Raw genomic sequence first — 23470 nt, 5'->3', positions numbered from 1 at the left:
AGGTCCAAGCAGGACTGATCACAAAGTTTTAGCAGAATGTTAGAAGAGGAGATGTGGGCAATGAGAAAAAAAAAAAGCAGAAAGAAACACAAGCCTAGGGTTAAACAAGAGATAAGACACAGCAAAGCAAAGACTGGGGGGGGGGGGGAACACTGAAAGAGGGGGTTATATAACTGTTGGATGATGAGTGAGGAATCCCAGGTCCACATTCAGGCCGTTATCTCTTGTGTCAGATAGAATTATCATTCTTAGTTCAAAAGTTTTTCTTTCCTGAATGTATTTGAAATTTCCTTTAAGAACTAAAACATTGAGGTCTCCCATTGTGTGGTCCTCCATAGTGAGGTCTCCCATTGTGTGGTCCTCCATAGTGAGGTCTCCCATTGTGTGGTCCTCCATAGTGAGGTCTCCCATTGTGTGGTCCTCCATAGTGAGGTCTCCCATTGTGTGGTCCTCCATAGTGAGGTCTCCCATTGTGTGGTCCTCCATAGTGAGGTCTCCCATTGTGTGGTCCTCCATAGTGAGGTCTCCCATTGTGTGGTCCTCCATAGTGAGGTCTCCCATTGTGTGGTCCTCCATAGTGAGGTCTCCCATTGTGTGGTCCTCCATAGTGAGGTCTCCCATTGTGTGGTCCTCCATAGTGAGGTCTCCCATTGTGTGGTCCTCCATAGTGAGATCTCCCATTGTGTGGTCCTCCATAGTGAGGTCTCCCATTGTGTGCTCCTCCATAGTGAGGTCTCCCATTGTGTGCTCCTCCATAGTGAGGTCTCCCATCGTGTGCTCCTCCATAGTGAGGTCTCCCATTGTGTGCTCCTCCATAGTGAGGTCTCCCATAGTGTGGTTTGGTTGTGTGAAATGGTGTCCCTCAGGTGTGCAGAGGTCATCTTCTTTATGTTCCTTGATGGTATGTCTGTGCAGATTCATCCTTGTTTGCACCTTCTGTCCTGTTTCACCAACATAAGATCCTTTGCTGCATTTCCTGCACTGGATGAGGTACACCACATGACTGGAGGTGCAGCTGTATGATCCGGAGATATTGAAGATCCCTTTTGAGTGTCGGACACTTTTTGATGGATTGATTTGGTTGCACAGTTTGCAGCGTTTCTTATTGCAGGGTTTGCTTCCATTATTTGTGACATCATCATCAGAAGGAAGTTTCCTACTGATTAGTTTATTTCTGAGGTTGGGGGGTTGTCTGAAGGCCAGTATTGGGGGGTTGTCTGCAGGCCAGTATTGGGGGGGTTGTCTGAAGGCCAGTATTGGGGGGGTTGTCTGAAGGCCAGTATTGGGGGGGTTGTCTGAAGGCCAGTATTGAGGGGGTTGTCTGAAGGCCAGTATTGGGGGGTTGTCTGCAGGCCAGTATTGGGGGGTTGCCTGCAGGTCAGTATTGGGGGGGTTGTCTAAAGGCCAGTATTGGGGGGTTGTCTGAAAGCCAGTACTGGGGGTTGTATGAAGGCCACTATTGGGGGGTTTTCTGACGGCCAGTATTGGGGGTTGTCTGAAGGCCAGTATTGGGGGTTGTCTGAAAGCCAGTATTGGGGGGTTGTCTGAAGGCCAGAATTGGGGGTTGTCTGATGGCCAGTTTTGGGGCTTGTCTGAAGGCCAGTATTGGGGGTTGCTGGAATATTTCTTTCAGAGTTCCATCCTCTGTTATGATGGGTTGTAAATCTTTGATTATTTTTCTTCTTCCTTCTAGTGCCGGGTTGTATGTGGTTACTAGAGGTAGGCGGTTGGTTGTTTTTTTCTCCTTGTACTGAAGTAGGTTTTCCCTTCGGGTTCTCAAGGCTGTGGTTATGCCGGTGTTGATAGTTTTGTCCTTGTAACCTTTCTTATGGAAGGCGTCTGCTAGTGTCCCGAGATGTGTATCTCTGTCTCTTGGGTCAGAACATATTCGGTGGTATCTGATGGCCTGACTGTGTATGATGGCACGTTTCGTGTGTTGGGGATGGAAGCTGGAACTGTGGAGGTAGTTGCCTCTGTCAGTGGGTTTCCTGCATATTGAGGTGTGAAGCGTATCATCCCTGATGTATACTGTGGTGTCTAGGAAGGTGACGTGTGTGTTTGAGTATTCCATTTTTAGTTTGATTGATGGATGAAAAGTGTTGATCAATGAGTAACCACACAATGGGAGACCTCACTATAGAGGACCACACAATGGGAGACCTCACTATGGAGGACCACACAATGGGAGACCTCCCTATGGAGGACCACACAATGGGAGACCTCCCTATGGAGGACCACACAATGGGAGACCTCACTATGGAGGACCACACAATGGGAGACCTCACTATGGAGGACCACACAATGGGAGACCTCACTATGGAGGACCACACAATGGGAGACCTCACTATGGAGGACCACACAATGGGAGACCTCACTATAGAGGACCACACAATGGGAGACCTCACTATGGAGGACCACACAATGGGAGACCTCACTATGGAGGACCACACAATGGGAGACCTCACTATGGAGGAGCACACAATGGGAGACCTCACTATGGAGGACCACACAATGGGAGACCTCACTATGGAGGAGCACACAATGGGAGACCTCACTATAGAGGACCACACAATGGGAGACCTCACTATAGAGGACCACACAATGGGAGACCTCACTATGGAGGACCACACAATGGGAGACCTCACTATGGAGGACCACACAATGGGAGACCTCACTATGGAGGACCACACAATGGGAGACCTCACTATGGAGGACCACACAATGGGAGACCTCACTATGGAGGACCACACAATGGGAGACCTCACTATGGAGGACCACACAATGGGAGACCTCACTATGGAGGACCACACAATGGGAGACCTCACTATGGAGGACCACACAATGGGAGACCTCACTATGGAGGACCACACAATGGGAGACCTCACTATGGAGGACCACACAATGGGAGACCTCACTATGGAGGACCACACAATGGGAGACCTCACTATGGAGGACCACACAATGGGAGACCTCACTATGGAGGACCACACAATGGGAGACCTCACTATGGAGGACCACACAATGGGAGACCTCACTATGGAGGACCACACAATGGGAGACCTCAATGTTTTACTTCTGAAAGGAAATTTCAAATCCATTCAGGAAAGAAAAACTTTTGAACTCAGAATGATAATTGTATCTGACACAAGAGATGACGGCCTGAATGTGGACCTCACTCATTATCCAACAGTTTTATGACCCCCTCTGTGAGTGTTGTCCCCCCCCCCCCCCCCAGTCTTTGCTTTGCTGTGTCTTATCCCTAGTTTAACCCTAGGCTTGTGTTTCTGATTTTTTTTTTTCTTTTTTCTCATCGCCCACATCTCCTCTTCTAACATTCTGCTACAACTTTGTGATCAGTCCTGCTTGGACCTGAAGAAGATGACATTCCCCGAAAACTTGTCCTCAAAATTATATGCAAATGAAAAATGTATCCCGTCAGGACTCCATTGTTTCTGTCACAAATGCAGTAATACGGCTACAATCACCTCAAACAAATTATGTAAAAATATATGTTAAAATTACTTCTTTATATGTTGAAAAAAATCTGAAGAATATATTTAAAAAATATATATTTTTAATAATATTTTTAAGAACGCATTTCAACATGCAGTGTGTGTGTGTATATGTATGTATGTGTGTGTATATGTATGTATATGTATGTATGTGTGTGTATATGTATGTATGTGTGTATGTATGTGTATATGTATGTGTGTGTATATGTATGTATGTGTGTATGTATGTGTATATGTATGTGTGTGTATATGTATGTATGTGTGTGTATATGTATATTATATATATATACACCCATATATAACTATATATATATTTTTTTCTATTTATTTATTTCAGGTACTTACATAGCACTGTCATTGTACATTCACATCAGTCCCTTACCCTCAAGGGGCGTACAATCGAATAATATATATATGTGTGTGTGTGTATAGATATAGATAGATATCTATACACACTGCATGTTGAAATGTGTTCTTAAAAATATTTTTAAAAATATATTTTTAAATATATTCTTCAGATTTTTACATATAAAATAGTCATTTAAACATATATTTTTACATATATTTGTTAATGTGTTCCAAAAATGTAGATTTGTATTTTTAAAAATATTTTTCATATATTTTGTAATAAAAACGCATTTCAACATGCAGTGTGTGTATATATATATATATATATATGTATATTTATTCTTCAGATTTTTATGAACATATAAAAAAGTCATTTTAACATATATTTGTAAATGCGTTCTAAAAATGTAGATTTTGTAGTTTTAAAGACATACAGTGTAATTAAAATGTATTTTTAAAAATATTTTTAATATATTTTGTAATAAAAACGCATTTCAATATGCAGTGTATACAGTATATATGTATTTATTGAAATATATTTTGAAATATATTGAATATGGCCAAAATTTTAGTATTTACAATATATGTCAATATATTTGGGAAGAATATTTTTAAAATATATCTTTCTTCCATGTGGGTGTGAAATGATTTTATTATTTTTTCTATAACGGTCGGGACTAAAACATAAATCACGGAAGGTAAACCTATAAATCTCGTATATATTTCATACTCATCTGATTTTTGCCCCTCCCACCCGCTGTGTGCCCATCCCCCGATCTCCCCCTCACCTGGACAGGTGACCTCGGCTCTGCTCTCCTCCTCCTGGCTGACCATGTTCTTCACAGTACAGGTGATGTTCCAGGGTTCCGGTGGCTCCACAATGACTGTAATGTTATTGGTGGAAGCAGAATAATTCCCCTCGGATCCTCCAATCACGGATAGACTGATATTCGGCTTAGTCCCCGCCTCCACCCTGCAGGAGATCTCAGCGCTGCCATCCCGGAGACACAAGACATGGAGGACCGGAACCGATACTGGAACTGAGAAAGACAATCGTTTCCATTGATAAGGTCCAATCTATACACAGCATGCCCCTCCCCCATCCTTACCTATAGACAGGTGTGCAGACATCTTCCTGGAGACTGGAGGAGATGGATTGTGTCTGTGCGCAGGTCTCCTCCAACAACTATTTCATCTCCAAACATGGAAAGGTTTCTTCACAGTAAGAGCTGAGAATGTGGAATAGACTCCCTCCAGAGTTGGTTGTGGCCGGCTCAGTGGATTGCTGTAGGAAAGTCCTGGATTCTTTCTTGGATACACAGAATATAACTGGATATAACATTTATAGGGAAAGGTGATCCCGGGAATATCCGATTATTGATCCCGGGAATATCCGATTATTGATCCCGGGAATATCCGATTATTGATCCCGGGAATATCCGATTGCCTCTCGGGGGGTCAGGAAGGAATTTTTCCCCTGCAGGAGGAGATTGGATCGTGCTTTGCTGGGACTCTGCCTTCCTCTGGATCCACTGTGGGTGGAGGATTATAACTTCTCTTTAATGGTTGAACTGGATGGACTTTTGTCTTTTCTCAGCCAGACTAACTATGGAACTAAATCACCCCACTAACATCACATCGATATTCTTGGTCATGTGACCCCCCCATACACAGCGGTATACAACCTTATCCAGACAACTGGAGTCAAAGCCGGAGCGAAGGAATGTGCGCACAAAGGGGAGGGTTTGCCCACAATGACCAATTAGAATGTCAATTTCCTGCTCTCAGCAGAAGCTCCAATGTTGAGGAATCGGCTCCATCTCAGTAAACCGAACTTACAGGAGAGAGACGGCTCTGTCCAGGTCAGAGGTCAGCCTGAGGGTCGGAGCCCCAACTGGGGTCACTGAAATCCCCTCCGAGGTCCCCAGATTGGTGCTTTGTCAGTGTGTGTGTTGGGGGTTTGAGACCACCAAGGATCTCCAAATGTCCTCCAAAAGGCTGTGATTGCAGAAAGGTCACATCACATAGTCCCATAGTTCCATAGTCCCATAGTTCCATAGTCCCATAGTTCCATAGTCACATAGTCCCATAGTCACATAGTCCCATAGTTCCATAGTCACATAGTCACATAGTCCCATATATACAGTGAGGAACAGAAGTATTTGCACCCCCTGCGATTCTGCAAGTTCTCCCACTTCTCCATCATGAAGGGTCTGACATTCACATTGCAGGGGATTCCCACTCTGAGGACAGAATTCAGGAGATCACATTGTATGATTTGTAAAGAATGTATTTGTCTCGCACGGCTGAACAGAAGTATTTGAACCCCTGAGAAGATCCGTGTTAATATTTGGTACAGAAGCCTTTGTCTGCAATTCCAGAGGTCAGACGTTTCCTGTAGTCCTTGGCCAGGTTTGCACTGCAACAGGGATTTTGGCCGACTCCTCCACACCGATCTCCTCTAGATCTGTCAGGTTTCGGGGCTGTCGCTGAGCAACACGGAGTTTCAGCTCCCTCCAAAGATGTTCTATTGGATTTAGGTGTGGAGACTGGCTAGGCCACTCCAGAACCTTGATATGCTTCTTATGGAGCCACTCCTTGGTTCTCCTGGCTGTGTGCTTCGGGTCCTTGTCATGTTGGAAGACCCAGCCACGACCCATCTTCAATGCTCTGACTGAGGGAAGGAGGTTGTTGCTGAAAATCTCACAATTAATGGCCCCATTCATCCTCTCCTTAATACAGTGCAGTCGTCCTGTCCCCTTCGCAGAAAAGCACCCCCAAAGCATGATGTTACCACCCCCATGCTTCACAGTAGGGATGGTGTTCTTGGGATGCAACTCATCCTTCTTTTTCCTCCAAACACGACGAGTGAAGGTTAGACCAAAAAGATCTCCTTTGGTCTCCTCTGACCACATGACTTTCTCCCATGCCTCCTCTGGATCATCCAGATGGTCATTGGGAACCTTCAGACGGGCCTGGACATGTGATGACTTGAGCAGGGGAACCTTCAGACGGGCCTGGACATGTGATGACTTGAGCAGGGGAACCTTCAGACGGGCCTGGACATGTGATGATTTGAGCAGGGGAACCTTCAGACGGGCCTGGACATGTGATGACTTGAGCAGGGGAACCTTCAGACGGGCCTGGACATGTGATGACTTGAGCAGGGGAACCTTCAGACGGGCCTGGACATGTGATGACTGGAGCAGGGGAACCTTCAGACGGGCCTGGACATGTGATGACTGGAGCAGGGGAACCTTCCGTGCAATGCATGATTGGGACCATGACAGCGTAGTGTTCTACCGACAGTGACCTGTGAAACTGTGGTCCCAGCTCTCTTCATGTCATTGACCAGCTCCTCCTTGTAGTTCTGGGCTGATTCCTCACCTTTCTTCTCATCAGTGATACCCCACGAGGTGACATCTTGCATGGAGCCCCAGTCCGAGGGAGACTGACAGTCGTCTTTAGCCTCTTCCATTCTCTAACAATTTCTCCAACAGTTGATCTATTTTCACCAAGCTGCTTGGCAATTGTCCCGTAGCCCTTTCCAGCCTTGTGGAGGTCCAGTTTTGTCTCTGGTGTCTTTTGACAGCTCTTTGGTCTTGCCCATGGTAGTAGTTGACGTCTGACTGACTGTGGGGTGGACAGGTGTCTTTAAAGAGCTCAGACAGGGGCTACTAAGTGAGATGAATGAGTGGAGTAGAGGGGGACTTTATAAAGGCGCAGTAACAGGTCTCTGAGAGCCAGAATTCTTGCTGTTTCTTAGGTGTTGAAATACTTCTGTTCAGCCGTGCGAGACAAATACATTCTTTACAAATCATACAATGTGATCTCCTGAATTCTGTCCTTAGAGTGGGAATCCCCTGCAATGTGATCTCCTGAATTCTGTCCTCAGAGTGGGAATCCCCTGCAATGTGATCTCCTGAATTCTGTCCTCAGAGTGGGAATCCCCTGCAATGTGAATGTCAGACCCTCCATGATGGAGAAGTGGGAGAACTTGCAGAATCGCAGGGGGTTCAAATACTTCTGTTCCTCACTGGGCATAGTCACATAGTTCCATAGTCCCATAGTTACATAGTTAGTCTGGCTGAGAAAAGACAAAAGTCCATCCAGTTCAACCATTAATAAAAAGTTATAATCCTCCACCCACAGTGGATCCAGAGGAAGGCAAAACCCAGCAAAGCATGATCCAATCTCCTCCTGCAGGGGAAACATTCCTTCCTGATCCCCCGAGAGGCAATCGGATATTCCCGGGATCAATAATCGGATATTCCCGGGATCACCTTTCCCTATGAATGTTCTATCCAGTTATATTCTGTGTATCCAAGAAAGAATCCAGGACTTTCCTCCAGCAATCCACTGAGCTGGCCACAACCAACTCTGGAGGGAGTCTATTCCACATTCTCACAGCTCTTACTGTGAAGAAACCTTTCCGTGTTTGGAGATGACATTTCTTTTCCTCCAGACGTAAAGAGCGCCCCCTTGTCCTCTGGAATGATCTCAGGGGGAATCCCAACAGGAGTTCAGTGTTTCGGAGCCTGTGATGAAGGGGTTCCTGCTCGGCTCTGAAACGTCTCCCTCGTTTTTTTGTGATGTGACCTTTCTGCAATAAAAGCCTTTTGGAGGACATTGGAGATACTTGGTGGGCCGGAGACATTTGTGCCTTCACCTGTCATGTCTCCAGAATCCAGCTGGTAGTGGCTGCAGCTCCCGCTACTGATGAGTCCTGTTTCCAGGAACGTGTGCTATGGGAACATAGGCAAGACTGTATTGGGGGTCTGTCACACGACCATCGATGGTCAGATCTAACACATGGAGACCACCGAGCAGAAGGACCAGCACAGGTCAGGTCACAGCAACTTCAGGGGGGCTGAGGACTGAAGATCTGAATCCACAGGGAATGGTGAGGATGGCGCAGTAAGCAGAGGACATTGTACATACGTGTCTCCCAGATCTTCTACTATATCATGTATGCATATAAAGACACGGAGCGTGGAGGACATTGTACATACGTGTCTCCCGGATCTTCTACTATACCATGTATGGATATAAGGACACGGAGCGTGGAGGACATTGTACATACGTGTCTCCCGGATCTTCTACTATATCATGTATGGATATAAGAACACGGAGCGTGGAGGACATTGTACATACGTGTCTCCCGGATCTTCTACTCTATCATGTATGGATATAAGAACACGGAGCGTGGAGGACATTATACATACGTGTCTCCCGGATCTTCTACTCTATCATGTATGGATATAAGGACACGGAGCGTGGAGGACATTATACATACGTGTCTCCCGGATCCTCTACTATATCATGTATGGATATAAGAACACGGAGCGTGGAGGACATTGTACATACGTGTCTCCCGGATCTTCTAATCTATCATGTATGGATATAAGGACACGGAGCGTGGAGGACATTGTACATACGTGTCTCCCGGATCTTCTACTCTATCATGTATGGATATAAGGACACGGAGCGTGGAGGACATTGTACATACATGTCTCCCGGATCTTCTACTATATCATGTATGGATATAAGGGCACGGAGCGTGGAGGACATTGTACATACGTGTCTCCCGGATCTTCTACTCTATCATGTATGGATATAAGGACACGGAGCGTGGAGGACACTGTACATACGTGTCTCCCGGATCTTCTACTATATCATGTATGGATATGACACGGAGCGTGGAGGACACTGTACATACATGTCTCCCAGATCTTCTACTCTATCATGTATGGATATAAGGACACGGAGCGTGGAGGACACTGTACATACGTGTCTCCCGGATCTTCTACTATATCATGTATGGATATAAGGACATGGAGCGTGGAGGACACTGTACATACGTGTCTCCCGGATCTTCTACTATATCATGTATGGATATAAGGACACGGAGCGTGGAGGACACTGTACATACGTGTCTCCCGGATCTTCTACTATATCATGTATGGATATAAGGACACGGAGCGTGGAGGACATTGTACATACGTGTCTCCCAGATCTTCTCCTATATCATGTATGGATATAAGGACACGGAGCGTGGAGGACATTGTACATACGTGTCTCCCGGATCTTCTACTATATCATGTATGGTAAAAGGACACGGAGCGTGGAGGACATTGTACATACGTGTCTCCCGGATCTTCTACTATATCATGTATGGATATAAGGACACGGAGCGTGGAGGACATTGTACATACGTGTCACCCGGATCTTCTACTATATCATGTATGGATATAAGGACACGGAGCGTGGAGGACATTGTACATACGTGTCTCCCGGATCTTCTACTATATGATGTATGGATATAAGGACACGGAGCGTGGAGGACATTGTACATACGTGTCTCCCGGATCTTCTACTCTATCATGTATGGATATAAGAACACGGAGCGTGGAGGACATTGTACATACGTGTCTCCCGGATCTTCTACTATATGATGTATGGATATAAGGACACGGAGCGTGGAGTACATTGTACATACGTGTCTCCCGGATCTTCTACTCTATCATGTATGGATATAAGAACACGGAGCGTGGAGGACATTGTACATACGTGTCTCCCGGATCTTCTACTATATGATGTATGGATATAAGGACACGGAGCGTGGAGGACACTGCTAGGACTGGAGGTGGGGATTGGACGGGACTTACCTTCTACATGGACAGTGTACTCATATGTCTGTATATGGAGTCCTGTAGGATTACTTATATCCACACTGTATATCCCACCATTCTCCAGAGTCACATCATGTATGACCAGACTTCCATTCTCCGATACCCTCGTATTGGTCACGGTCTCTTCTGGTCTCATTGTACAGCGTCTGTGTCCAGTTATCCTGGTGCCATTGTGTCCGGTTGGGTCTCTGTATCTCCACTCATACCGGTCACACCTCCATTTATCTGTATGGCTGAGGGTGAGATGGATTCTGATGGGGAGGAGAAGGTCAGATCCCGGCCGGGTGAATATTTCCTCCTGAACATCCGGGGCACTTCCTGCACAGACAGAATACAGACCCCAGTCAGGTCACAGTCTACGCTCCCCTCCCCCCTCATAGAACACACATTGATGGAGAACCATCTGGAATATCATGAGACTAATGAATGAAAAACCCAACACTGTCCAAGATGTCCACTTCAAGGGTCTGTATATAGAGGAAGGGATGTATATAGGGCAGTAAATAGTGGAAGGGATGTATATAGGGCAGTAAATAGTGGAAGGGATGTATATAGGGTAGTATATTGTATAGTATATAGTGGAAGGGATGTATATAGTGTAGTATATTGTATAGTATATAGTGGAAGGGATGTATATAGGGCGGTGTATAGTGGAAGGGATGTATGTAAAGTAGTTTATAGTGGAAGGGATGTATATAGGGTAGTATAGAGTGGATGGGATGTATATACGGCAGTATATGAGTGGAAGGGATGTATATATGGCAGTATATAGTGGACGGGAAATATATAGGGTAGTATATAGTGGAAAGGATGTATACAGGACAGAATTTAGTGGACGGGATGTATATAGGTCTGTGTATATGAGTTGAAGGGATGTATATAGGGTAGTATATAGTGGAAGGGATGTATATAGGGCAGTATATAGTGGAAGGGATGTATATAGGGCAGTAAATAGTGGAAGGGCTGTATATAGGGTAGTATATAGTGGAAGGGATGTATATAGGGTAGTATATTGTATAGTATATAGTGGAAGGGATGTATATAGTGTAGTATATTGTATAGTATATAGTGGAAGGGATGTATATAGGGCGGTGTATAGTGGAAGGGATGTATATAGGGTAGTATAGAGTGGATGGGATGTATATACGGCAGTATATGAGTGGAAGGGATGTATATAGGGCAGTATATGAGTGGAAGGGATGTATATAGGGCAGAATATAGTGGATGGAATGTATATAGGGCAGTATATAGGGGACAGGATGTATAAAGGCAGTAAATAGAGGAAGGGATGTATATAGGGCAATATATAGTGAACGGGATGTATATAAGGCTGTGTATATGAGTGGAAGGGATGTATATAGGGCAGTATATAGTGGAAGGGATGTATATAGGGTAGTATATAGTGGACGGGATGTATATAGGGCAGTATATAGTGGAAATGATGTATATAGGGCAGTATATAGAGGAAGGGATGTATATAGGGTAGTATATAGTGGACGGGAAATATATAGGGTAGTATATAGTGGAAGGGATGTATACAGGACAGAATTTAGTGGACGGGATGTATATAGGTCTGTGTATATGAGTTGAAGGGATGTATATAGGGTAGTATATAGTGGAAGGGATGTATATAGGGCAGTATATAGTGGAAAGGATGTATACAGGACAGAATTTAGTGGACGGGATGTATATAGGTCTGTGTATATGAGTTGAAGGGATGTATATAGGGTAGTATATAGTGGAAGGGATGTATATAGGGCAGTATATAGTGGAAGGGATTTACAGGTGAAACTGGAAAAATGAGAATCTGGTGCATTTGTTGATTGATTTCAGTGCAGCAACTTAGAAGGTGACACTAATATATGAGACTCATTCCATGCAAAGCAAGATAGTTCCAGCCGTGATTTGTCATCATTGTGATGATTATGGCTTACAGCTCATGAAAACCCCAAATCCACAATCTCAGAAAATGAGAATATTCCATGCAATCAATAAAACACGGATTGTACATAGAACAATATCGCACCTCTGAGAAGTAGAAGCTGCATATGTACTCAGTACTTGGTTGGGGCCCCTTTTGCAGCAATTACTGCCTCAATGCGGCGTGGCATGGAAGCTATCAGCCTGTGGCACTGCTGAGGTGTTATGGAAGACCAGGATGCTTCAATAGCGGCCTTCAGCTCTTCTGCATTGTTCGGTCTCATGTCTCTCATCTTTCTCTTGGCAATGCCCCATAGATTCTCTATGGGGTTCAGGTCAGGTGAGTTTGCTGGCCAATCAAGCACAATAATCCCACGGTCACTGAACCAGGTTTTGGTGCTTTTGGCAGTGTGGGCGGAGCCAAGTCTTGCTGGAAAATGAAGTCAGCATCCCCATAAAGCTCGTCTGCGGAAGGAAGCATGAAGTGCTCCAAAATCTCCTGGTAGACGGCTGCGGTGACCCTGGACTTCATGAAGCACAGTGGACCAACACCAGCAGATGACATGGCTCCCCAAATCCACACAGACTGTGGAAACTTCACACTGGACTTCAAGCATCTTGCAGTGTGTGCCTCTCCATTCTTCCTCCATACTCGGGGCCCTTGTGCCTCTCCATTCTTCCTCCATACTCGAGGTCCTTGGGCCTCTCCATTCTTCCTCCATACTCGGGGTCCTTGGGCCTCTCCATTCTTAATCCATACTCTGGGTGCTTGGGCCTCTCCATTCTTCCTCCATACTCGGGGTCCTTGGGCCTCTCCATTCTTCCTCCATACTCGGGGTCCTTGTGCCTCTCCATTCTTCCTCCATACTCGGGGTCCTTGGGCCTCTCCATTCTTCCTCCATACTCGGGGTCCTTGGGCCTCTCCATTCTTCCTCCATACTCGGGGTCCTTGGGCCTCTCCATTCTTCCTCCATACTCGGGGTCCTTGGGCCTCTCCATTCTTCCTCCATACTCGGGGTCCTTGGGCCTCTCCATTCTTCCTCCATACTCGGGGTCCTTGGGCCTCTCCATTCTTCCTCCATACTCGGGGTCCTTGGGCCTCTCCATTCTTCCTCCATACTCGGGGGTCCTCGGGCCTCTCCATTCTTCCTCCATACTCGGGGTCCTTGGGCCTCTCCATTCTTCCTCCATACTCGGGGTCCTTGGGCCTCTCCATTCTTCCTCCATACTCGGGGTCCTTGGTTTTCAAATGACATGCAAAAGTTGCTCTCATCAGAAAAGAGGACTTTGGACCACTGAGCACCAGATCAGGTCTGTTTTTCTTTAGCCCAGGTAAGACGCTTCTGACATTGTTTGTTGTTCAGGAGCGGCTTGACAAGAGGAATACGACATTTGAAGCCCATGTCCAGGATCCGTCTGTGTGTGGTGGCTCTTGATGCACTGACTCCAGCCTCAGTCCACTCCTTGTGAAAGTCCCCAACACTTTTGAATGGCCTTTTCCTGACAATCCTCTCCAGACTGCGGTCATCCCTGCTGCTTGTGCACCTTTTTCTTCCACACTTTTCCCTTCCACATAACTTTCTATTAATGTGCTTTGATACAGCACTTTGGGAACATCCAACTTCTTCTGCAATGACCTTTTGAGGTCAAAAGCCACCATAAAATAACAATGAGTATGACATATGTACCAGCAGAAAAGATAAAGGAGATACCATCGATGAGACAAAACAGAAAACTAATAATAGACAAACCAAAAACATTGCAATAAAAAACATAGATACCCATAAGGATATGGACTTGGGAGAAACATCAATACCCAAGTCGTCCAGACAATTGTCTGGATGGGATCGGGGGCAACAGGACAACCGGAACATATCAGTCGGCAAATCCGGCCAGAAAAGTATGACATATGGGGGACCCAGCACAGAAAAAAAGGAAGGGGGGGAGGGAGAGGGGAAGTGGGGGAGGGAAGGGGGGGTAAGGATACATCCCTGAAGTGCCCACAGAGGAACACCACAGAAAAGCATCAAGCAGGCACGTTGCTGGAACGAGAAGGACGAGGACGTTGCGGAGTGCGTGAAGGACGCTTCCGGCCCCTACGAACTGGTGTCCAAATCTTGTCGGGGGTAGCGGAAGGACGAGATGGAGAAGGCGATAATGAGGAATTGTCTTCAGGTAGAGGAGGTAGTCCCAATTGCTTCAGGAAGGAGTCCGCCTCAAAAAGATCATGTAGAGTAACTTGGGAATTATCTTTGGAGACGACCAACCTGAAGGGAAAACCCCAGTGATAAGGGACATGGTGGTGCTGGAGATGAGTGGTGAGTGGCTTCAGCGCTCGCCGTGTAGCCAGGGTAATCGGAGAGAGATCACAGAAGAGCTGAAGCCGGTCCCCTTTAAATTCCAGGGACGGGATGTTGCGTACAGAGGCTAACAAGGCTTCCTTGCTCTCAAAAAAATGAAAGCAGACGATGACATCACGTGGTCTGGTGCCGTCAGCAGGTCTGGGACCCAGCGATCGGTGGGCCCTGTCCATGCGCTTCTGGGACCAAGGGGGCGGTTGCGGTGAAGGACAACAGATGTTGGCGGAGTTGGGAATCGGCAGTAGATTCAGACATACCACGAATGCGGACGTTTTGCCGGCGTTCCCTGTTTTCCAGGTCCTCTTGTTGGAGCTGAATTTGGGACATGGTGTGCTTCAGATACGCATTATCTTCTTCTAAGACATGGACGTACTGCACCAATTCAGCAAATTTATTCCGCACGTTCCCCAATCTGCGCTATTTCTCCCCGAAGATCCAAAGCCAACGTGCTCACTTCAGCAGATATAGTGGCGGTAATATTGCGTAAAAATACCTGCAGTTTTTCCTCCAGCACAGATATCGTGAGAGTAGGTGACACATGAGGATTGGCAGAAGCAGGTGGTGGAGAGCTCAGCGGAGAACGCACTACTGCTCCCCTACAGGGGTCAGGGGCTCCGATTCCTCCATCTGCGGACTCTGATGGTGTGAGGAGGTTGGCTGCATTGCAGCTGCTGCAGTACCTCTGGCCGCCACTGGGGGTCCGCCGGAGCTCAGCCGTGGGATCGCGGCCAAAATTGAGGCCGGGGATTGGGGCCTATGGAGGAACCGCTACAGCGGTGGCGGCCGCGGCTCATGTGGCAGCGGGGAAGGGGGCTTCCAGCGCCCGATCTTCCCCATGAGGAGGCTGGGGTCTGGTGAGCTGGGTGACCCGCTGATATGACTCACCCCGGGACGTCTGTGGAGCAGCGATGCATCGTGGGTGAGTCTCTAGGGCCTGGAGAGGAGCGGAGCTCAGGAAGATGCGGCCATCAGGGTTCCCGGCCATGCATGCGCCCTCAAAATGCATTTTTATTACAAAATATATGAAAAATATTCTTCAAAAAATACATTTCAAGTACACTGTATGTCTTTAAAAATACAAATCTAAATTTTTGGAACACAATTACAAATATATGTAAAAATATATGTTAAAATGACTATTTTATATGTAAAAAAATCTGAAGAATATATTTAAAAAATATATATTTTTAAAAATATTTTTAAGAACGCATTTCAACATGCAGTGTGTTTTTTTTTTTTTTACATATAAAATAGTCATTTTAACATATATTTTTACACATATTTGTTAATGTACTCCAAAAATGTAGATTTGTGTGTGTGTATATACAGTTGCAAGAAAAAGTATGTGAACCCCTTGGGATTATGTGGAGTTTTGCATGAATTGGGCATAAAATGTGCTCTGAACGTCATCTAAGTCACAACAATAGAAGAACACAGTCTGCTGAACATAATACTACACAAACATTAGATGTTGCCATGGTTTAATTGCACATAACATGTAAACATTCACAGTGCGGGGAGGAAAAAGTATGTGAGGCCCTACTTAATGACTTCTCCCAGAGCTAATTGGAGCCAGGAGTGAGCCAACCTTGACTCCAATCAGTGTGAAGATTAGAGATGAGCGAATCGAAGTATCCGAAGTGGAATTCGAGTCGAATATCGGAAAAATTTCGATTCGTGCCGAATCCGAAAAACAGCCTAATTCGGACGCGCGAATCGAAATTTTTCCGAAAATGGCGGCTGACATGTGCGGCGACGGAGCGGGGATGTCGGGGAAGGCGCGCAGACAAGGCGCGCTGCCCCATAATGCATTCCTCAACGACATGTGATCGCATCAGCCAATCAGCAGCCAGCCAGCCAGCACTGTGTAATGGTCGAGGTATATATAGCGGCCATTTTGGAAATCTTCATTTGCCTGCAGTCATTGAACAGAGGCAGACCGCTCTGTACTAGGGACAGGGACAGAGTTAGGGCCACAGAAACGAGAATTGGGGACAGAGAAAAGTTACTTAGGGACAGAGAACCATTACTCAGGGACACAGACTTGTTAATGAGGGCCACAGAATCGTTATTTAGGGACAAAGAAACGCTAGTTAGGGCCACAGAATTCATACTCAGGGACAGACAGAATTGTTACTCAGTGCCAGAGAATTGTTACTTAGGGCCACAGAAACGTTATTAGGGCCACAGAATTTTTACTCAGGGACAGACAGAATTGTTACTGAGTGCCAGAGAATTGTTACTCAGGGACAGACAGAATTGTTACTGAGTGCCAGAGAATTCTTACTCAGGGCCACAGAATTCATTCTCAGGGACAGACAGAATTGTTACTCAGGGACAGACAGAATTGTTACTGAGTGCCAGAGAATTGTTACTCAGGGACAGACAGAATTGTTACTGAGTGCCAGAGAATTGTTACTCAGGGACAGACAGAATTGTTACTGAGTGCCAGAGAATTGTTACTCAGGGACAGACAGAATTGTTACTGAGTGCCAGAGAATTGTTACTCAGGGACAGACAGAATTGTTACTGAGTGCCAGAGAATTGTTACTCGCACAGACACAAAATTGTTACTTGCACAGACACAGAATTGTTACTCGCACAGACACAGAATTGTTACTCAGGGCCACAGAATTCATACTCAGGGACAGACAGAATTGTTACTGAGTGCCAGAGAATTGTTACTCAGGGACAGACAGAATTGTTACTGAGTGCCAGAGAATTGTTACTCAGGGACAGACAGAATTGTTACTGAGTGCCAGAGAATTGTTACTCAGGGACAGACAGAATTGTTACTGAGTGCCAGAGAATTGTTACTCAGGGACAGACAGAATTGTTACTGAGTGCCAGAGAATTGTTACTCGCACAGACACAAAATTGTTACTTGCACAGACACAGAATTGTTACTCGCACAGACACAGAATTGTTACTCAGGGCCACAGAATTCATACTCAGGGATAGACAGAATTGTTACTGAGTGCCAGAGAATTGTTACTCAGGGACAGACAGAATTGTTACTGAGTGCCAGAGAATTGTTACTCAGGGACAGACAGAATTGTTACTGAGTGCCAGAGAATTGTTACTCGCACAGACACAAAATTGTTACTTGCACAGACACAGAATTGTTACTCGCACAGACACAGAATTGTTACTCAGGGCCACAGAATTCATACTCAGGGACAGACAGAATTGTTACTGAGTGCCAGAGAATTGTTACTTAGGGACAGACAGAATTGTTACTGAGTGCCAGAGAATTGTTACTCAGGGACAGACAGAATTGTTACTGAGTGCAGGAGAATTGTTACTCGCACAGACACAAAATTGTTACTTGCACAGACACAGAATTGTTACTCGCACAGACACAGAATTGTTACTCAGGGCCACAGAATTCATACTCAGGGACAGACAGAATTGTTACTGAGTGCCAGAGAATTGTTACTCAGGGACAGACAGAATTGTTACTGAGTGCCAGAGAATTGTTACTCGCACAGACACAAAATTGTTACTTGCACAGACACAGAATTGTTACTCGCACAGACACAGAATTGTTACTCAGGGCCACAGAATTCATACTCAGGGATAGACAGAATTGTTACTGAGTGCCAGAGAATTGTTACTCAGGGACAGACAGAATTGTTACTGAGTGCCAGAGAATTGTTACTCAGGGACAGACAGAATTGTTACTGAGTGCCAGAGAATTGTTACTCGCACAGACACAAAATTGTTACTTGCACAGACACAGAATTGTTACTCGCACAGACACAGAATTGTTACTCAGGGCCACAGAATTCATACTCAGGGACAGACAGAATTGTTACTGAGTGCCAGAGAATTGTTACTTAGGGACAGACAGAATTGTTACTGAGTGCCAGAGAATTGTTACTCAGGGACAGACAGAATTGTTACTGAGTGCCAGAGAATTGTTACTCAGGGACAGACAGAATTGTTACTGAGTGCCAGAGAATTGTTACTCGCACAGACACAAAATTGTTACTTGCACAGACACAGAATTGTTACTCGCACAGACACAGAATTGTTACTGAGTGCCAGAGAATTGTTACTCAGGGACAGACAGAATTGTTACTGAGTGCCAGAGAATTGTTACTCAGGGACACCTAATCGTTGAATTAAATAGTATGTCAGACAACATGCAGAGGAGTGGCAGAGGAGGCAATGTTTTAGGAGCGAGCAGACGTGGCAGCAGAGGAAGGGGTCGAGGCAGCAGTATTCGCAGCCAGAGGCCAGTGCTCCCGGTGTCATCCAGCGGTCGTGTCTCCACCGACAACCCTGCCGTCATTGATTGGTTGGCTCGGTCGTCTTCCTCTTCCCAGGTCACCTCTGACACCTACAGCCAACGGTCGGTGGGTACGTCAGACACAACCGTTAGTTGGCATGGCCCGGGACCAAGCCCACTGAAATCACGTGTCCTCTACCTGCCCCTGTCCTTTGCTGTTCCCTCACCAAGCGAAGTATCGCATGCTGTGGGCTCAGCCCCACTGTACAGTGAGGAAGAGCTAACAGAGGGCGGTCAGGAACGGGGGGAGACATCGGCCTTTTCAGCAGCCAAGCGAACAAGTACTGGCGAGGAGAGTGGCTCGGTAGCCGGTCTAGAGACAGGTCTGTCTCCTGACCCAGACGCAGCCGAGGGGGCTAGTAGTGAGGCGGAGACCCTACTTGATGATGAGGAGGTTGATCGCACTTGGCAGCCTCGTCGTCATCAGGCAATTTCTTCCGCATCATCAGGAGAAGAGGGTGGCAGCTTGGCAGCGAGCAAAACAGTCGGTGGGTTGCCCAGGAGACAGCAGCAGGGTCGCATCAGTGTCAGTGGAGCCAAACGTCCACGGAGTAGAGCACCAGCTCCACTGCAGCCTACCACCACGGCCAGTAGTGGTGCCGGTGCGCACGGAGGAAGTAGCAGTCAGCCAGTGAAGAGTAGCGGGGGCAAAGTTTCCTACTCGGTGGTGTGGCAATTTTTCCTCAAGCCGCCCGAGGAAGTAAACGTAGCCGTATGTCGACTATGTGGCCAGAAATGCAAGCGTGGCCAGGGGGCCCATGTTGGGACTACAGCGTTGCGTCAGCATATGCAGCGTCACCATTCGGTGGCCTGGGAAAACCGTGATAAACATACGGCGGTTCTGCCTGCCCCAGCCCCCGCTCCATCACCCGCTCCGTTACTTGCTCCGTCACCCGACGTCGTCAATCGCCCTCTATCAGCCAGTCAAGGCTCCAACACCTCTGCTGAGGGGAGTTGTCGCTCATTGGCATCTTCCGCTCGTTCAGATGCTCCTTCTCCTGCTACTCCTCTTCTCGGATTCCGTCAACAGTCTTTCTTGGAATCCGTTTCCAAGAGACAACAGTTTGCGAGCACGCACCCGACGGTGCAAAAGCTGAACGTCCTCCTGTCCAAGTTGCTGGTGCTGCAGTCCCTCCCTTTCCAACTGGTGGACTCAGCACCTTTCCGAGAAATGATGGCTTGTGCCGCGCCGCGGTGGAGAGTGCCAAGCCGTCATTTCTTTGCCCAAAAGGCAGTGCCAGCCCTGCATTCACATGTAGAAGAGATGGTGGGCCAGTCTTTGAGCATGTCGGTCTCTGCCAAAGTGCACGGCAGCGCCGACGTGTGGAGCTGTAACTACGGTCAGGGACAGTACATGTCATTTACGGCCCACTGGGTGAACGTGGTGCCGGCACAGCCGCACCAGCAACTTGGACAGGTCACGACGCTTTTGCCTCCACGTTTGCACGTCCTTGGTCCAGCAAGCATGTCCGCCTCTACCACCTCTTTTTCCGCCGTGTCCTCAGCCGCCACCCCCGTGCCAAGTCCCATTACCCGACCGGCATATCACATGTGCAGGGCGCAACGGTGTCACGCTGTGCTGCACCTGGTATGCCTTGGCGAACGTAGTCACACAGGGGAGGAACTTCTGAGTGTAATGAACAGAGAAATCGACAGATGGCTGTCTCCGCGCAAACTGAAAATCGGAACCATGTTGACCGACAACGGAAAGAACATGGTGTCTGCTCTGCGTCAAGGAAGGTTGTGCCATGCGCCATGCATGGCTCACGTGTTCAATCTGGTTGTCAAGCGGTTCCTAAAATCCACCATCCCACTGCAAGACATCCTTAAAATGTCACGTAAACTTTGCATGCATTTCAGCCATTCCTACACCGCAAAGAACACCCTCATTGAGCTGCAGCGGCAGAACGGAATTCCACAGCATCGCCTGATCTGCGACGTTGCAACAAGGTGGAATTCAACCCTACACATGTTAGACCGCCTTTACGAGCAGCGAAAGGCCATCACCGATTTCCTGATGTTACAAGCGGATAAAGGTACTCCCCTGTGTAACTTAGATGTCAGCCATTGGCAGCTCATGCGTGACACCTGCCGCTTGCTCAGGCCCTTTGAGGAGGCCACGCTATTCGTGAGTCGGCAGGACTATGGGATGAACGACGTCATTCCTCTGTTGCACGTCCTGGAACAAATGCTGTTAACAATGGCTGGTCAGGGTGCGGTAGACGTGGCGCACAGATGTCAACGCCACATGACCCCTGTGGGGGCAGGACAGGAAGAAGAGGAGGAGGTAGAGGAGGACATTTGTGCTCAGGAATTATTGAGTGAAATGGGTGGTTTTTCCACTCAGCGGACAGGAGTGGAGGAGCAGGAGCATCTGGTAGAGGAGGAGGAGGAGGAGACAGAGGACCCAGACGCACCGTGGCAGTATGCTGTGGAGATGGAGGCAGGGAGTCCCTCGCATTCCTTGGCACAAATGGCCCATAGCATGCTCGGTTGCTTGCGTAGCGACAGCCGAATAATAACCATCAGACAGAGGGATGACTTTTGGCTGTCCACCTTGTTGGACCCTCGCTACCGGTCCAAAATGGTGGCCTTTTTCACACCTGCTGAGAGGGAGGCCAAAATTACGTACTATAAAAACCACCTATGTAGTCAGTTGGTCTCTGCCTTTGTGCGCCAACGTCCATCCTCAGACACTGTGGGCCCTGTGCGCTCGCGTTCCGCTGGCATGGCAGCAGGGGAGGGGTGGGGTGGTAGGAGCAGTGGCAGCTCCACCAGCAGTGGCTGCCTCAGTCTGCAGTCGATGATGAGTAGCTTTCTTCACCAGCGCAGTGAGGAAACTACTAACCAGCCGCAGCAGCAGCAGCAGCATCAGGTGGACCTGGAGCAGGAGCTCAAACAACAGGCTTGGGCCTACTTGGACAGCACCCTGCCAACCGAGGTAGACAATCCCCTTGACTACTGGGCAACGAAACTTGACCTTTGGCCCCAACTAGCTGAATTTGCCCTTGAAAGGCTGTCATGCCCGGCCAGTAGCGTGGCATCGGAGCGCGTGTTTAGTGCGGCAGGAGGTATTGTAACTTCGCGGAGGACACGACTGTCCACCCAAAGTGTGGAGAGACTCACGTTTGTGAAAATGAATCAGGCGTGGATTAGTCTGGATTTCAAACCACCAGTTCCTGACACAACTGACTAAATCCGCCATGAATCATGCCTCAAACATGTGCCACTTTGAGGTCTCCTCACACACTGCTGGTGTGTTGAATTTTTTTACATAGGGTGCTGGCAGATTATGGGCCTCCCATAGCTGCTGCCAGGCCCCTAATCTGCCATAGGCCCCTATATACCGCTTCCTCATGCTGCTGCCAGGTCCAGAGTCTCTCATGGGTCCCTGTACGGCCTCCCATTGCTGCTGTCTCCATCGCCACACTCTGCTGCCATGTGCCACTTTCAGGTCTCTTCACACTGCTGGTGTGTTTAATTTTTTGACATAGGGTGCAGGCAGATTACGGGCCTCACATAGCTGCTGCCAGGCCCCTAATCTGCCATGGGCCCCTATATACCGCCTCCTCATGCTGCTGCCAAGTCTAGAGTCTGTCATGGGTCCCTGTACGGCCTCCCATTGCTGCTGTCTCCATCGCCACACTCTGCTGCCATGTGCCACTTTCAGGTCTCTTCACACTGCTGGTGTGTTAAATTTTTTGACATAGGGTGCAGGCAGATTACGGGCCTCACATAGCTGCTGCCAGGCCCCTAATCTGCCATGGGCCCCTATATACCGCCTCCTCATGCTGCTGCCAAGTCTAGAGTCTCTCATGGGTCCCTGTACGGCCTCCCATTGCTGCTGTCTCCATCGCCACACTCTGCTGCCATTTGCCACTTTCAGGTCTCTTCACACTGCTGGTGTGTTTAATTTTTTGACATAGGGTGCAGGCAGATTACGGGCCTCACATAGCTGCTGCCAGGCCCCTAATCTGCCATGGGCCCCTATATACCGCCTCCTCATGCTGCTGCCAAGTCCAGAGTCTCTCATGGGTCCCTGTACGGCCTCCCATTGCTGCTGTCTCCATCGCCACACTCTGCTGCCATGTGCCACTTTCAGGTCTCTTCACACTGCTGGTGTGTTAAATTTTTTGACATAGGGTGCAGGCAGATTACGGGCCTCACATAGCTGCTGCCAGGCCCCTAATCTGCCATGGGCCCCTATATACCGCCTCCTCATGCTGCTGCCAAGTCTAGAGTCTGTCATGGGTCCCTGTACGGCCTCCCATTGCTGCTGTCTCCATCGCCACACTCTGCTGCCATGTGCCACTTTCAGGTCTCTTCACACTGCTGGTGTGTTAA

General features: G+C 47.6%; 1 protein-coding gene across 1 annotated transcript in view; it reads right to left on the bottom strand.

Moving 5' to 3' along the window:
* Positions 1-23470, bottom strand: part of LOC149435319 (uncharacterized) — a 130282-nt gene that overhangs the window by 58702 nt on the left and 48110 nt on the right. The window contains 2 exon segments of the mRNA XM_089662797.1: positions 4649-4900; positions 10529-10870. Coding sequence (XP_089518923.1) covers positions 4649-4900; positions 10529-10870 — 594 coding nt within the window.

Source organism: Staurois parvus, unplaced genomic scaffold (assembly GCF_062004578.1).
Source record: "Staurois parvus isolate SC_StPar_1 unplaced genomic scaffold, SC_StPar_1.0 ptg001544l, whole genome shotgun sequence".
NCBI classification, from domain to species: Eukaryota; Metazoa; Chordata; class Amphibia; order Anura; family Ranidae; genus Staurois; species Staurois parvus.
The sequence above is the reverse complement of the archived record's forward strand: the minus strand, read 5'-3'. Positions and strand labels throughout refer to the sequence as shown.